General features: G+C 36.9%; 2 protein-coding genes across 2 annotated transcripts; one reads left to right on the top strand and one right to left on the bottom strand.

Annotated features, from left to right (window-relative positions):
- Positions 1 to 7,840: 7,840 nt before the first annotated feature.
- On the bottom strand, positions 7,841 to 10,330 carry h2az2a (H2A.Z variant histone 2a). Its single transcript, XM_067406936.1, has 5 exons — positions 10,195 to 10,330; positions 8,871 to 8,948; positions 8,579 to 8,692; positions 8,362 to 8,491; positions 7,841 to 8,273 (listed from the first exon to the last, which is right to left on the bottom strand). Exons 1-5 carry the CDS (start codon positions 10,195 to 10,197, stop codon positions 8,212 to 8,214), a joined length of 387 nt encoding a protein of 128 aa, XP_067263037.1. The 5' UTR covers positions 10,198 to 10,330; the 3' UTR covers positions 7,841 to 8,211.
- Positions 10,331 to 12,128: 1,798 nt separating this feature from the next.
- purba (purine-rich element binding protein Ba) lies at positions 12,129 to 14,812 on the top strand. The gene has a single exon (XM_067406120.1). The coding sequence runs from the start codon at positions 12,144 to 12,146 to the stop codon at positions 13,095 to 13,097; it is 954 nt and encodes a 317-aa protein (XP_067262221.1). The 5' UTR covers positions 12,129 to 12,143; the 3' UTR covers positions 13,098 to 14,812.
- Positions 14,813 to 17,126: the final 2,314 nt, after the last annotated feature.

Below are 17,126 nucleotides of genomic sequence, written 5' to 3'. Positions count from 1 at the left end.
TTGTGTATATTTGTTGTGTTTTTTCTTCCTGTGTGTGTGAGAGTGTGTAGAAGAGCTTTCAGGCTTCAGGAAGCAGTGTAAACACTCATGTTTTCTGCGACACTGCAGCTGGTCGTGACAGGTCCAGCTCTCTTCTCACTCTGCAGGTGACAGACTGGCCATAGAGAGGGCAGAGGGGTCACAGACAGTCACACCTACAGCCATAGAGAAGGGCTATTAACTGCCACATTATTACTCCAGAAAAACAGCCAATATAGACAGCTATGTGAAACCCTTCACAATGCAGGCCTGCTTGATTGAATGTTTAAGGGATGCACATTCTGTGACATTATGATCAATTTAGATTTATTTACAGCTGTGCGAAAGTATCGAGATTGTTTCTAAAATGCGATCTGATCTTCATCTGTCACAATAAATAATCTTATGAAGCCAACGACACTCAATACCTGGCTAAATCTTTATTTAACAAATGGTTGAAAATATCAACATCATGGATGGAAAAATGCCCAATGAATCCAGTATTTTGGCACATTGGAATCAAAAATCTTCTGGTTAATGTATCTTAAATGGGTGTTTCGGATCACATCACGCCATCTCAGTTGGTCTGACTTCACCATTATTTCTTCTTGCATAAACCTTTGTGCAAATAAAGAGTTAAATGTCTGCCCACAGAATATTGTTCTGGTAGTAGTGTTATCCAGGTAGTGTTTAGCAAACTTGGGTATTTGAATCAATGTGGACAAATCTCTTGATTTTGGGAAGGCAGTGCAAATCGGCACACACCTGACTGGAGATGCACCCTCATTATCCTTGATTTTAACTTTTTCCATCAATGGTCTTGATTTTTTAAAACAATTTCATCAATAAATATATGACAATTGAAAATGTTACCTGTTGTTTGTTAAATAAGACTTCAGTCTACACTCTAAGAAAAGTCTGTAAAAATACAGCCCAATACTATGTTTAAGGTAGGGTAGGCAATTTCAGAGAAGCTAGCAATAAGTTAGCTTTGAAAGCATGAGATCCCACCCTTTCTAAAGCCACGCCTCCTCCAAAACACGTGAACGCACACAGAAGAGTCTGCACAGCATCACGAGAGACGGCGTTAAATTACCTCATGTCTCAAAGCACATAACATTACAATAATAATCAATGTAAACAACGTAGCTCTTACTTGTACCACCTGACTGCTGCAGATTCATTTCGGCGTTGATAGTGTTGACATAGAAACACATAAATCCGAGTTTGAGGACGTGAACAGCTCCAGGTAGAACGTCAAGGGTTGGCTTATCGTGATTACGGTTATGACATGGCATGAACACAATGTTGTTTTTGTTCAGGAGGAACTGTAAAAGACGGCAGCTGTTTGTTTGCTGCGCTCGGTGTCCGCAACTCTGCACAGACTTACGGAGCACGCTGATGGCGTGTGATGTCTGCGCGAGCAGAGGTATGGAAATACATATGTTTACAGGCTGGTAGGACATCGTATCATTGCATTCGGACCGAATTATATATGTATGTTTTAATATTTAGACCACTTCTATTATTGATTGCTATCAGGATGTGAAGAGAGTTTCAACCAGAATAACAAAAAGTGTTTATGAAAAAAACTGCCTACCCTACCTTTGATATGAAGGACTTTCTTTTCAAATTTTGAATTACTCATAACATTGTATTGTTTTAGAGTTAGGAAATGTCCTCGCAGAAAATTAATGGTATACTTTTCTTAGAGTGTAAAGAAAGTGTGGTGACAGTGATGTTAAAGCGAGTTTCCTATTCAGCAACCCTTAGGACTTATTATAATCCAAAAGAGTAGAAGAGGATGGTAGAGCCAAGAGCAAGATTTCTAATAAATGTAGCAATTATTCATGAAATGAATAAATCAAGAGGAGTTTCAATCTGCATGGCTTGATTCACTTGGAGCTTGACAATATGAGGGGATGGGATAGATTTGCTTGATGTGTGTAAAAATGTACGTAAATGCCTTAATCATGAATCTAAACTGCTTAAAAGAGTCCTCACCTTTTCTGCATCTCGACACTGTTTTAGAGATGGTTCAGGAGTGCTGACACTTTAACTGTATGGCTGCTAACTGATACAGTATGTTCCCCTAAAGCCAAATAAAGCCATTTATCAACCAAACATACCATACGTGATCTCTTTGTCTCTGTTGTGTTATATCAAGCAAACACACTTACTCACCAGAGTCAAACAGTTGTTTTACTTAAAGACTTGATCTACTATAGTACATGAACATGGCTACATAGGTTTCCAAAATGATTGTTTCACAGCAATGCTATAGATAGAAGAACCATTTTGGGTTCTACCAAGAACCTTTCAGTGAACCGTTCTTTTTTTCTAAATGTGAACATTTTAATAATCAAAAGAACTTTTTCCCACTATAAAGAACATTTTGTGGAATGGAAAGGTTCCATTGATGTTAAAAGGTTCTTCATGGAATTATCAATGCTAATAAAGAACGTTTATTTTTAAAAATCATTCAGTACCATGGTTTATACTATTAATACATGCCATTTAGTGAAAACATAAACAGAGTTTCAAGGAGGGCAGTTAGCATGTCAAAAAAGGCTTTAGTCTGACCGAAATGCATAGTTTAATTACTGCATGTCCTCTGAGGGAGACTAGACAGAACGCATAAATTATGCATCTAGCAAATAACCATTGTGCTGATGGCACATGTCCTGTTCTTGGCTAGACGAATACAGAACAACTCCAAAATGTAATGCCCTCAGCTCTTTGGGAATCAATCGCAACTAAATCTGAGCCAGTGGGTGATTGTCATCCTTTGTTTTCTCCTATATGAGATATTCCTCTCATTTACAACTGAGAGAGCTTTGAATGAATGACCTTGAATCTTCAGTGTGCTGCTGCTGCTGTTGGGTGTCGTTTTTTTTGTATTGTGTACTTAACATATTGATATACAGTACACAAACAGCATACACTATTGTTCACAAATTTTTTTATTTATTTTTTTGCTTTACATTAATCAAAAGTGACAGTGAAGACTGTTATAATGTTAAAGATTTCTGTTTCAAATAAATGCTGTTCTTTTGAACTTTCTATTCATCAAAGAATCCTGAAAAATGTATCATGATTTTCATTAAAAAAATTTCATAAAAATCTTAAGCAGCACAATGATTTCAACATTAATAATGATAAGTAATGTTTCTTGAGCGCCAAATAGAATGATTTCTGAAGAATCATGTGACACTGAAGACTGGAGTAATGTTGCTGAAAAATTCAGCTTCGCATCACATTAATAAATTATATTTTATTAGATATTTTGTTATTTTGAATTGTAATATTATTACTTTTTTCTGTATTTTTGATCAAATAAATGCAGCCTTGGTGAGACTTCTTTCAAAAAAATCTTACTGACTTCAAAGATTTGGAATGGGAGAGTAAATAAGGGATATTATACAGATTATTTTGTGATAATGATAGATAGACTGCACATTATCTGTCTTACTATATGGCTATTTTCAAAAAAATAAATAAATGGAAATATTGATTTGTTTAAAATGCAATAAAAACTAAAACCAACTGTGGAAATTGTTTGCCTGGCATAACTCATAAATACAGTTCAGTGGTCGATACTAACATATCTTTACCACAGAATGATGATTTAACAATTTTGTAGACTCAAATGTAAAGTACTCTTAAGCATATCAGAGTCCTGAAATATTTAATCAGATAAATTATTAAAAGACAGCAGTTTCTTCTCAGCAATGATTAAGCGTCAGAAATAATCTCAAAAATATGAACAGAGAACATTAATGGTTATGATTACACTGTCAGCTGTAGAGCAGAATAATGATTAGAGATATTTATCCATGGCTATGATGTAATGCCAGCACAAAAAACATGAGACCTATGAGAGAATAATTTAAAAATACTATTATATAGGCCTACATTTTTTAAATTAATACATTTAGATATTTATATGATTTAATCAGCCACTTATTTGAAATACATCATGCATTAATACCATACAAAAATATCTCTGTCAGTGCAGCACGTCCTGATATTGCTGAGTTAGATGCGTTCCTGGGTCAACATATTTTGTTGATCCTGGAACAACATTCTAGTCTGAAAATTTTGTCTTAACCCTATTCCTACCCCTAAACCTAACCCTACCCATAAGTTATCCCAAAAATCAGAGGGAAAAGATAGATGGATAACACTGATGTAGAAGCACCAATTCATGATTTTAAGCCTATGGCGATGTTAAAGAGTGCAATGATTCTGGACATAATTAAATGTTTAGATTTAAAACAATAGTTTGACTAGGCTAGAGGCTACTAAAATCTCCAAAGAAGCAATAAAAGCCTGCAGTACTGAATTATATTTGTGGGAATGGCAACTTTTCCATTGATATTATTGTATCTTGTCTTCAGCCCCCTCCCTCCATTACTCTCTCTCTCTGTCTCTCTGCTATATATAGGCTTCTGCATTGCAGATGTCCCATAACTCAAAGCCTGCAGTTGTATGTGAGATCTTGTTTTAATTCCCAGGTTAAAGCTGTTCAATCTTACACACACACACATACACACACGGACAGTGAGGTGCAACATCTACAAACACACTGCATGGTCGGTACAATATGCCAAAGCAACAATAATCACTTTGCTGCAGTTGTCTAGGACATTTGAAAGGCTTTTGCATTTGGCATTAATGTTTTTTAGGTTTGTTAATCTACAAAGGCTTCTTTTAGACTATTTTGATACCTATAGGGTTAATGTGGACACATTAAATAGTGTTTGTGTAGCCACCAGTTCACTAGAACACAACATACTAGGCCCACTCAAGGCAAGGTCAAGCAGAAACCCAGACAGACACCATTTACACTAGAGGATTTACTGTTAAATGCGGCACTGCATTTCTGAGTTCAAATGCTTTAAACAGCTTAACTGACACAAGCGCATGATATGACAGACAGACACCGTCTATTCAAACTTACCTGCAGCACATATGAATACTTATTCCGACGATACGCCTGTGAACTGAACACGCGAGAGACTGTCATCAAACATGTTTGTTTATTTGTTTGTTTGTTTGTTTGGTTTTTGTTTTTTAATGAATGCTTATCAGTCGGAAACGGTAATAGGAATTAAACAGTTTTGTAATTTTGTATTGAATCACACGAATGTGAATATGTGGTCTTTACCGCCACCTAATGTCCACCCTTTGCAACGACATTTAATTACCCAGATGACTGAAAATTTGCCTGAAAACGAATTAAATGTTCAACATTTAGTAATTTGATTTAATTTAATGTTGGGCTCTTTGATTTCATGATCGGTGAAATCATATTACTATTATGAAACGCAGTTTAAACTCATACCTTTTAACCCTGACATGACTAGCCTAATCATCCTCGTATGAAGCAGATTTATAACAGCCGCGTTCATTCTGTACCTATTAATTAATGTACTCGGTGGCAAATCAGACAGCTTACAGGAACTATTACTGGATGGATGAATATTTAATAAATGAAATGAATAAAATTAACTCCTAAATAAGAATGAAATTTTATTTACCAGGGAATAAATAATATGCACTGCTGCGCATCTATTACTATAATCACCACCCAAAATTATAAATGCACATTAAACAACAGTTTACTTTAGTAGACTGATATTTAAAACAAACACACACACACACACACACACACACACATATATATATATATATATAATGCCCATACAATGCCCTTCTGAAAGAAAGTGTGCTCAATTGTAGGAAAGTTGCACTTTAACCATATTTCAGACAACAGAAATATGAAATTTCATAAAAAGATGTAGCTTAAGTCCTCAAGTGGGCCAAAAAGCACTCAAGTTCAACTAATTGCATTTAACATAAATTTTGAAAATAACTTGATTAGCTGTCCGAAAACATTAAATTCAATTCAGTACTGTGGCGGTAAAGACCACATTATTTCTGTAATAAGTTTACATTTTTTAAAGTGTACTTTTTTTTCTAAAGGGTGTATGTGTCATTCATATATATTATATATATATATATATATATATATATATATATATATATATATATATATATATATATATATATATACACACACACACATAAATGAGTACACCCCCTCTGAAACTTCTGAAAGTCAGCAATTACTCAATAACTTAGAAGACATGTTAGGGTTCTTTAGAGATATAATGTTCCAGCAAGTCTGCTTAATCAATTACCAAAGAAGCATGTCAAAATTATTCAGCAAAATAAGATTTTCTTATCAAGGTGATAAAATGTTGTGTAGCAAAAATGAGTAAACCCTCTTAAAAGTTACGAAATAAAATGAAATAAAAATGTTCTGGTGTTTGATCAATGGCAATGTTTGATCAACAGGTAAGTGTGTTGAACCAAAACATTTAAAGAGAAGTCATTTCTTGACAATTAAAAGTGTTATATAGCCCACTGAATCATTCTCAGACTTAATGCTAACAACAATGGAAGCACTTGGGAGAGAACCTTCTGTCAGGAGCACAAAAGAGGACAGTGCTACAAGAGGATTACCAAAGCATTGTTTTAAGTGTGAAAATACAACAAAAGTAACAGAGAAATTCAAAAACAATGGACCTGTGACAAGGCCCCTGAAATAATCAGGCCTTCATTTAGTGATGAGGGATTTTTTTTGCTAGACAAAGAGCAGGAGAAATACCAAGCGAGTGTCTCAGAGCCAGCAAAAGCTATGAAAAGAGTGACTGTTTATCTCACAGAGTAAGAAGCAGCCTGCAGAAATAACATGCATGGTTGTTGTTCTCACTGGAACTACCTATTGTAGCTAAATCACAATAAATAAATAAAGTCAGTTAGCCATTTCCAAAGCCCATATTTACAAAATATAGATTCTGGGAATCAATACTCCGGTCTCATGTGCCCAAATCAATCATTATGGATCTAACAGCATCCAAAATGTTATGGTGTTGCTATAGTACAGTGAGAAGAGCCTGGTTCCCACAGTACAGTTCAGTGGTAGTAAAGCTCTTATATAGGGATGTATGATTGCTGAAGGTGTGAGGGAGTTGTGCTTTATCAATGATGTCATGAATTCCCACAACACTGTGTAATTTATACACAAACTTGAAACAGAAGATGCTATTTTTTCCTCATTCCCTGCATTGTTGGGCATTTTTACAACATGACAATGAGGATATGCATTCTCCCAAGGTGAAAAACCTTCTGTGGACACGTGTTGCACTCAGTCTTAACACTCTTGAGCGCCTGTGTGGGATTCCTCTCCCCATTAAAGATCAAGGCATTTAAGGAGCTCATCATCCAGGAGTTAAACAGGACACATGTGACAATTTGTCGTGAACCTGTACACTCTGTGCCAAGAAGGGTTAGAGCAGTATATCCAACATTATGGAGGCCAAACTAAGTACTAGAATATTATACATTTGTTGAATTAAATCTAGGGTTTACTCATTTCCGCAATCCTTAATTTAAACAAAACTGGCTAATTTACTTATTTTATGGCTATTAGTGACATATTTCTGAGTTTTTAATACGTATATGTTTAATACATTTTAATTTTGCCATCTTTCTATGAATTGTATTAGTGATGATAAAGAATACATCTTTTGTATGTTCAGAAGGGGTGTACTCATTTATGCTGTGCACTGTGTAAATATATATAATTTATACACACACACACACACACACACACTTCTGTATCAACCCTGATTAAAACTCATTGGTATCACACTGCACATAACAATTGTGGCTTCCCTTTTGGCCCAAAAAAGTTGAGTAATGTTTAAAAGAATGTCAAAAGACCATGGCAGACAACGTAAAACAAGAACAAACATTTTGGTTTTGTATAAAATGTTTTTATCATTTCCATTTTTCAGTATAAAACAGCTCCATAGCTCTGGCCAATTCAACAAACAATTCCACAGTCACAGGAGGATAGATCAGACACTTCCTGTTTGTCTCTCTCTAAAATACCTGACATTTGGGTTGGGGTGGAGGGAGGGGGAGGCTTATTTGCCATTCTAGTTTTGGCGATATAACATTAACACAAAACTAACAAATCACTTGTGGTTAGCTAGTATAACATTAATATTAACTTAAAAAAAAAAAAGAGAATGGATGAATGGATGAACAAGCCGATCTGGTCACACATCCCAAATGCAAGTCCTTGAGTCCATGTCAGCATAGCGACCCCAACAGGAACTATGCAGTCTTCTGCTGGCCCTTCTTACCGATCAGAGACTTATGGATGTGTGGAATCACACCTGTGAGAAGACACCAAACACGCAAGTGCTTAACATCTGTCAAGACATCAGTATGTATGCAACATACACAAAATAAACTAAAACTTACCACCACCAGCAATGGTTGCCTTGATGAGGGAGTCCAACTCCTCGTCTCCACGAATGGCTAGCTGTAGATGGCGAGGAGTGATACGCTTCACCTTCAGATCTTTTGAAGCATTTCCTGCCAACTCCAAAACCTACAACAAGAATTAAACATGATTAATAGCTTGCCACACATCAGCACATATCTGATTTGTAACATGCAAGTTAACGCCGAGTCTTACTTCAGCTGTGAGATATTCAAGGATGGCTGCGCTGTACACGGCTGCTGTTGCTCCCACACGACCATGGCTTGTAGTGCGGGTCTTCAAGTGCCTGTGGATACGACCCACCGGGAACTACAAATTTCAGATATGCATTGATTACAAATTACTGACATTTTTTATTTGACTAAATATTGTGACCCAAAAAATTTCACATCTACATCAATTCATCTGAAGGAAATTTAACAAACGGATCATTTATTTCATGAACAGAAAACCAGCAGCAGAGCAAATAATAAAAACAGAAGCTTACCTGAAGTCCAGCCCTTTGTGAGCGAGACACTGCTTTCGCCTTGGCCTTGCCACTGTCTTTACCAGCCTTTCCTCCTGCCTAGAAAAGAATATACGGACTCAGATCCAATGCAGACTAACATATTCAAGCATTTCAGTGCACAAAACAAGAAATTAGCATAATAACAGTATGAAAAAAAATTATAGGGGTTCAAGTCAATCATACATCCTACAGCATATTAGCGGTGCAAAGAAATTTAAAGCATACTTAAAAAGTAAAATATATTATTTTTTACATTAAATTTTTTACAATGTAATATACATAAAAACCATTTTATACATGTCTCAATGAATACAAATAATACATGTAATAATTTTATGTAATGTTTTACATAATTTAATAATTAAATTACATATAATTTAAAATACATGTTATGTAAAATATTTGACACGGTTACACATATATATATATATATATATATATATATATATATATATATATATATGTATTTTTTTTTACATTAAAAATTATATACAATATTTATTTTATATAAAAATTATGTAACAAGTAAGCTAATGTGTCAAATATTTTACAAATCATCAAAATAAGTATTTTTAATGCATTACTCATTAAAATTAATAATTACCGGTGTACAACAATAAAAACTAAAACGGTTGAGAACATACTCCACTTCTCTTGGCAATTTGCACCGTTTCCCATCCAGAGGGTATGGGTAAAACTGTTCCTTCAAATGAATTAAAGGTTCCCTAAAAACTTGAAGCAATGCCATCTGCCACTTAACCGAATGCCAATGAATCAATTAACAGCCTGTTAAAGCAGGTAAATCTCCCGCTCATATGACTTACACACTAAACTGACAATATAGTTTGTCCGTGTTTCTGACAAACATGCACATGCAAAAAAGACGCATAGAGCAATTCTTAGGACTCTGGTCTCTGAACAACTACACAATAAATTAAGTTTATATAAACTGATCAGCACGAGCTCTCCACTGCCGTTTACGGATAGTGTTTAGCTTAGCTATACTGCTTGGAGAAATTCCACAACAGCTGCGATGTATATCAACAAAACCTTTCAAATATATACGATAGTTAGGTTTAAGACGCAAATCATTTACAATGGGACAACATACGTCGTGATTAATTACAAAAAGACTATTAGCACGCGCTACTCTCGCGGGCTAACAGCGCAAAATCCAACCAGCGTTAGCTCGGTGCTAGCCGCAGAATATTTAAAAAGACGACAAATGAGCAGTATTACACGCGGATGGACATTTCGAGTTACAGAAAATAATTATACAGAGCAAGATTGAAAAATTTCATACCATTTCAGCGAAGTATTACTTTGAATGGGATCCGAGGAGGTCTGGCTAAAATCTATTTCGCCTCTTGACTCGGAGGAACAATAAACCCCGTTCAGCAGAGAACGCTCGAGGCATACAGAGCGGTGCAATCAGCCAATCAGAATCTCTGTTGTTTGTTCGAATTTCGGGAAGGCCAATGAGATTGCAGCATGTATCTGCTTCTACCATCCCCCATTGATGAATGATGTTTGTACGGATAACATGTAGGCGGGACTTACAACTGCCTGAAATTTACTTATTTAGAAGTGGTAAATGATCATCTGACATTACAAAAACACATGATTTCATGTGAACAACAATGTTCAAGACTAAGAGTAAGATATATTATAAAACCACATAAAAACAAATAACACATTTTTATTTTTCTAATTATTCTCATATTTAATATCGATCATAATTATGTCACATGAGGCGAAATCATATATTAAAACATTTTCTGTTGATAATAATAAATTGTTTGGCTTTTTAAAATATCAATTTAGGCTACCGGTACTAAAATGTCAAAATGAAACTCTGACATTGATATGCAAAAAGAAAGGGAGCTCTAAAACTCTATTTTTGATTTAACATTTTTCCTTAATACAGCTTGCTGAACTTATGGATTAATATTTACACTTAATAGTCAGACGTTTTGATGTCAAGGACCCACTTTCCGAGGCAGAGGCACCCGATAATATATGAACGTGACTAGTAGCCTATATTTGTTTGCATAAAAGCATGTATACAAAAAGGCACAGGTGCTAGTAAGCATGAAATGATAAAAATAACATGCTGTATGGTAAATAAATGATTGTCTTCATACTGTAATATTAAAATAAAAATAAAATAACTGTAAAATATTTACTTTGCGTTCCCAGGTTAAAACAAATGTTTCTATAATGTATTTAAAGTGCTCTATTTTCGTTCACTAATTTTGATTTTGTACTTAATATACTAAAAATTGTTCTTTAGTTCTTCTTAAAGTAATCTTAAGATCACCTAAGTGTACTCAACTGTGCTATTTTGAGACAGCATGAAATATGAACTAAAATGTGCTTTTAATACTATCTCAGTATTTAAAAATTATATTTAGTTACCACTTGTAGTACACTATGGGTTCAAATGTACTATAATTTGCATCTAAATACATTTTTTAAATACAGAGATAGTATATTAAAAGCACATTTTAGGTCATATTTCATGCTTTCTCAAAATAGCACAGTTAAGTACACTTAGATGTTCTTTTATTAGCCTATTAAGTACAAAATTAGTGCACGAAAACAGAGCACTTTAAATGTACTTTTTTTCACCTGCGTTATGTTGGCAGTGTATCTTTTTTCAGGCTATACTATTAATGAAGGTAAACATTTCCAGTTCTTTTTTAATTCGTATCAATAGTCTCCGAATTAAACGTAATTAATCTTCTGCCTTTGCCTAATTATTTGTATAAATGACATACATCAACATTATAATAGTAAAAATGTATTTTAAACTATTTGTCAAAACTTTATTTAGAAGTTCTTATTTGTATATTTAAAGGGCTTGAAAATTGTGACTGGGGAATGATTCTGTATGTACCGTAAGTGTTATCAGCAATAAAGTGCTTGCTTTTTGCACGTTATCGACACCACTGTACACCAATCGCCCATGGTACTGTCAAAACAATAAGGCGGGACCTACACTTTGATAGACAGTCCAAGTCAGCCAAAGAAAATGGGGATGCGGTATTTACTCGCACAACGGACAGGTTGCGGTCCAATTAGAGAAGCGAATGTATGACAGACACGTCAAACGGCCAATCACAAGATGTTCTAAGACAGTGACGTTCCCAGAGCTATTGGCCATTCACACGACGTTCTCCTGCCTCTGAACAGGTCAGAAGGCGGGACCTGACGACATACGGGTGGGAAAAAATAACGCAGCTCTGGGTGATGGTGAAGATGGCGGATGGGGATAGTGGGAGTGAGCGCGGTGGAAGCAGCGGCGGCGGCGGTGGTGGTGGCGGTGGCGGAGGAGGGGGTGGAAGTAGCGGATTCCAGCCTTTCCAGAGGGATCAAGAGACACAGGAGCTGGCGTCCAAACGCCTTGACATCCAAAATAAGCGGTTCTATCTGGATGTGAAGCAGAACTCGAAGGGCAGGTTCATCAAGATCGCCGAGGTCGGCGCTGGTGGCTCCAAAAGTCGCTTGACACTTTCCATGTCAGTCGCGGCGGAGTTTCGGGACTACCTGGGGGATTTCATTGAGCACTACGCCCAGCTCGGACCCAGCACCCCGGAGCAGATCGCCCAGTCCTCTAGCGGTGAGGACGGCGGGCCTAGACGGGCCCTGAAGAGCGAGTTCCTAGTGAGGGAAAACCGCAAATACTACCTCGATTTGAAGGAGAACCAGCGGGGGAGGTTCCTCCGTATCCGTCAGACCGTCAACCGCGGGCCTGGAGGGTTTGGCGTCGGAGGAGGTGTGCCCGGGGGTGGCATGCAATCCGGGCAAACCATTGCCCTTCCTGCTCAGGGTCTCATCGAGTTCCGCGACGCTCTGGCCAAGCTGATCGACGACTACGGCGGGGATGACGATGAGCTGGTTGGCGGCGGCGGCTGCGCCGGAGGTTACGGGGAGCTTCCCGAGGGCACGTCAATCACGGTGGACTCCAAGCGGTTCTTCTTTGACGTGGGTTCCAACAAGTACGGGGTGTTTCTGCGGGTGAGCGAGGTGAAGCCCAGTTACAGAAACTCTATCACGATACCCTTCAAAGCGTGGAGCAAGTTCGGCGGGGCTTTCTGCCGCTACGCCGAGGAGATGAAGGAGATCCAGGAGCGACACCGAGATAAAGTGTACGAGCGGAGAGGAGGAGAGGAGTCGGAGGGCGACGACATAGATGACGACTGACCCGGACGGGTGTTCCGTTGCTGGGGAAACCTGACAGAGTGAGAACCGCGCGCTGGAGTGGAAAGAATTACCGTGCATGAAACGAAGAACATTAATGCTCTATGGCGAATAAAGATGTTTGACTGAGAAACACTGTCATGTATATGTAAGAGAATCCTGTTTAAAGCAGTATAGACGATGTTTGGCTAGATAAATGGATATTTCTGCTGGCTGCTCTATAGGTCTTGTCATTTTGAAAGTTCTCCCTTTTACAAAAGACACCCCCTCACACAGAGACTGAGTTAACAAAAGAGTCAAGCGGGGCGTTTAGTGTTAGTGTATTCAGATATGATTAAAAAAATCTCTACTATAAGTGTTTTCGGTGTTGTACCATATGATGGAGAGCAAACCAGCATCATCTGAATGACGTGGTGTGTGAATCTCATAGTTAGCTCATTCAGGAAGTGTTCTCTGCAAATGTGTGTGTGTGTGTGTATATATAAATATATATATATATATATATATATAAGACTCAGATCAAACAGTGTGAAATCTGGAGACCGTTAAAGAGTTCAACTTGTGGGCACACAGTACAGTTCAAGCAACAATGTATAAACAGTTAAAATGGTGCTATTAAAGTAAAACCATGCTCCGCCATCCCGCTCTGACTATCGAGGTTCATGCGGGCTGGCGAGTTTTATTTTGTTTTCCTCCTGTTTCTTGTCAGGGTAGAGCAAATCACTCTGATTGTATGTACTAAATTGGGAAGTGGTGCATTAGTGCCACTAAATTTATCATTGATACTGGGTTTGATTTGGCTCTTTAAAAGGGAATGATACTGTAAGCCTGGTAGGCTTTACATCAGGTCATGACAAATTAGAAGTTTTTGAATTGAATTTGTGGAGAGCTTTGGTGACAAAACTGGAAAGGAAATCAAATGTAGAACAACACCCATCTGGGTTTAAATAGATATATTTTTAAAAAAACAGTATACAGAAATATATATATACAGAAATATATTTATATATAGACGTATAGAATCAATTATAAATGCTTCCTGAACAGGCTATTTAAACAAATAAAACTCGGATGCAATTATATATAGGGGGATATTTCTTACTGCTTTTCCATACATTTCCTATAGTCCTTATATGGTTGGAAGAGCATTCAAGATGATAAAATTGTACACAAACTAGACTTGACGATGTTCTCCGCTTAGATTTTATTCCTTTTTTCAACAACCCAAATGACAAAACAACACTCTTCTTCTTCTGTTTTTTTTTTCTTTTTTTTCTTAAACAGTCTCTTTCTCTGAATATTAAGTTTTTAGGTGTTACATTTCTGAGTCTTACTGCAACTTGTCAGCTTCTCTTCTCCTAGATGTCAAAATGTGTGTGCCTGTTTGCGACTTCCCTCTGTTATCATCCTTTTTTTTTCTTCTTACTGCTGTGTTTGGGTGTTAAACATTTTTAATTTGATGACAGAAAAAGGAGTGATGTCCCTTTGCTGACTGTTTCGATTTTCAGGCCTTCTTTAACAACATGAATTAGCCATACACACCATCTGGGAGCCATAGTCATTTTTAAGTAATATTTTTTACTAATGTCAATATCCATATAAGTTTTGACCTCATTCTTGTCTGTACTGTGTTATGTGATAAAGGCAGCTGTTCAGTCAAGTGTGTACTGCTGTAATTCTCCACAAACTTCCTTTGAACAATAAAAATTATCTTTGCTGAGAACATGAATGTTTTTCTCTGATTTAATGTTTCATTCTTTCACAATCCTTGAAAGCTGAATTTTGCTGAAAGAAAGTGTTTTTTTTTCCGGAGCACAAACATAATGTTTGTTTTTAAAGCTGTCCCAGTTTACTTCAACTATAAATAATCATCTAGGCATCTGCAAACTCCCCAAACAATCATCTTTATACTTTCGAAAAAGTAAGTCTTTGGTAATGTTTAGTCTGTAGTATTGTTTACATTCACGCATTTTAGCTGAACTACAGTAGTCTTGCTGTTTCACATTATAATTTCTCGTGATGAATGCATTGATGAGAAGGTGCCCTAGAAAGCCAAAATGAACCACATCTGAATTCATGAATACCGAGGTCTGGTTTTAATAGGACTGCCCTTTCACAGAGCCTCTTATCTGTGTGAAACAGAATCTTGCAAACTCTCCGTTTGTTCCACTTCACAGATTCAGTTCGGCCTCAAGGACATTGCAAGCAATTTCTGCAGAGAGGGTTTTGCTTCGGATGGTGCAGCTGATGACAACACTGAAACAGCCTGCACTGTTTAACTGTTTCCTGCACTGTTTATCCTATGGAAATGAATGTTACTTTAAATTATGTGCTTGTTGAGGAGAGCTGTGCTATGGTGACAATAAAATGGGCAACTTTTTGACTTAAAGCATAGACCAAGGATGTTCAAACTCGGTCCTGGAGGGCCGCTGTCCTGCAGAGTTTAGCTCCAACCAGCTCCAAAACACCTGCAGAAAGTTTCTAGCATGCCTAATTAGTCATTGATTAGCTGGTTCAGGTGTGTTTAATTGGGGTTGGAGCTAAACTCTGCAGGACAGTGGCCATCCAGGACTAAGTTTGGACACCCGACAGTCCACCCAAAAATGAAGATTCTGTCATCATTTACTCACCCTCATGTCATTCTAAATATGTATGATTTTTTTTCTTCTGCTGATGTTTTGAAGAATGTTGGTAACCTATTGACTTCCATTGTATTTTTTGTCTACATGACGGAAGTCAACAGAAACTGTTTGGTTACCAACATATATATTAAGTTCAACATTATACAGGTTTGGAACAACATGAGGGTAAGTAAATGTTTGAAGCAATGTCCAAGCAACCACTCAGTTACCCTAGCAGGGTGAAGGAACTCCGGTCCTGAGAGCCACAGTCCTGCAGAGTTTTGCTCCAACCTTGATAAAACTCACCTGCCTGTATTTTTCCCTTCAGACCTTGATTAGCTTGTTCAGGTGTTTGATTAGGGTTGGAGCTATGCTCTACAGGACTGTGGCTCTCCAGGACCAACGTTCGCCACCCCTGTCCTAGCAACTGTATGAAAATGTGCTAAAAAAAAATCCATTCCGAACACTTTAGCAATAATATATCAGTTGGTGAGTTTTGAGTATAAGCATTAATTATGGAAGATGCATATATTTAGTTTTCTTTTTGCTCTAAATTTGTGTTCTTGACACTTTGAGAAGAGTTCAGATCATGCATGTCGAGATTTTCAGAACAGTTAGTGCCATGAAGAAAACCAGAGAGCACATTTCAGAGATGCTGCCTCTGTGGATTTCAGTGCCCGTGGGAATGGATTGATTCTGGAAAGCAAGTCGAATGTTGCAACAGGCTATGCAAGATTAGAAATATTACACATTAGCATTTTTTTATATGAAATGTGGTCATTTTGGCTTCAAAGAAGAATGCATTCTTGTCTGTGCCTGATAAGGAGTTTCAGATATTCAAGAAAGAAGTTGTATTTTAACAATATACATTTCAAATGGTAAATAGCCCTGTCATGTGCTCAAGGCTGGTTTCTCAGAATTGCACAGAATATTAAAAAAGTGATCAAGAATTTCATAACTTGTATATAAATATATATATATTATCAATGCTTCTTAGTTGACAGGCAATATATTTAACATCTCAGCTCCTAAAGGGCTACAGTCCTGCAAAGTCCTGCTCAAAAACACCTGCCATGTAGCTTTAAGTAATCCTGAAGGCCTTCTGGTTCATGTGCATGTGTTTAGTTCAAGTTGGAGCTAAACTCTGTGAAATCGAGTTTGACACTTTTCAGATTTTTCTTCAAATACCCCGTTAATCTCACATGCAATTGTTAAATAAAGCTGTAATAAATAAAGACCAAATACACAGTGTAGAGTTTAAAGGTGAAGTTAAACTCTTGAATTAGAACAAAAAACATACTCCTTGACTTTCTATGGAATGCAGTAGAATGTGACTGAATATATACTTTCTGATGCCATTCATCATAATTTTTTTACAGTAAAACCCTGTAAAAATGCAACGGTAAAAACC

The sequence above is a fragment of the Chanodichthys erythropterus genome, chromosome 13 (genome assembly GCF_024489055.1).
Source record: "Chanodichthys erythropterus isolate Z2021 chromosome 13, ASM2448905v1, whole genome shotgun sequence".
Taxonomy (NCBI): domain Eukaryota; kingdom Metazoa; phylum Chordata; class Actinopteri; order Cypriniformes; family Xenocyprididae; genus Chanodichthys; species Chanodichthys erythropterus.
This window is presented reverse-complemented; position numbering and strand designations above follow the sequence as displayed.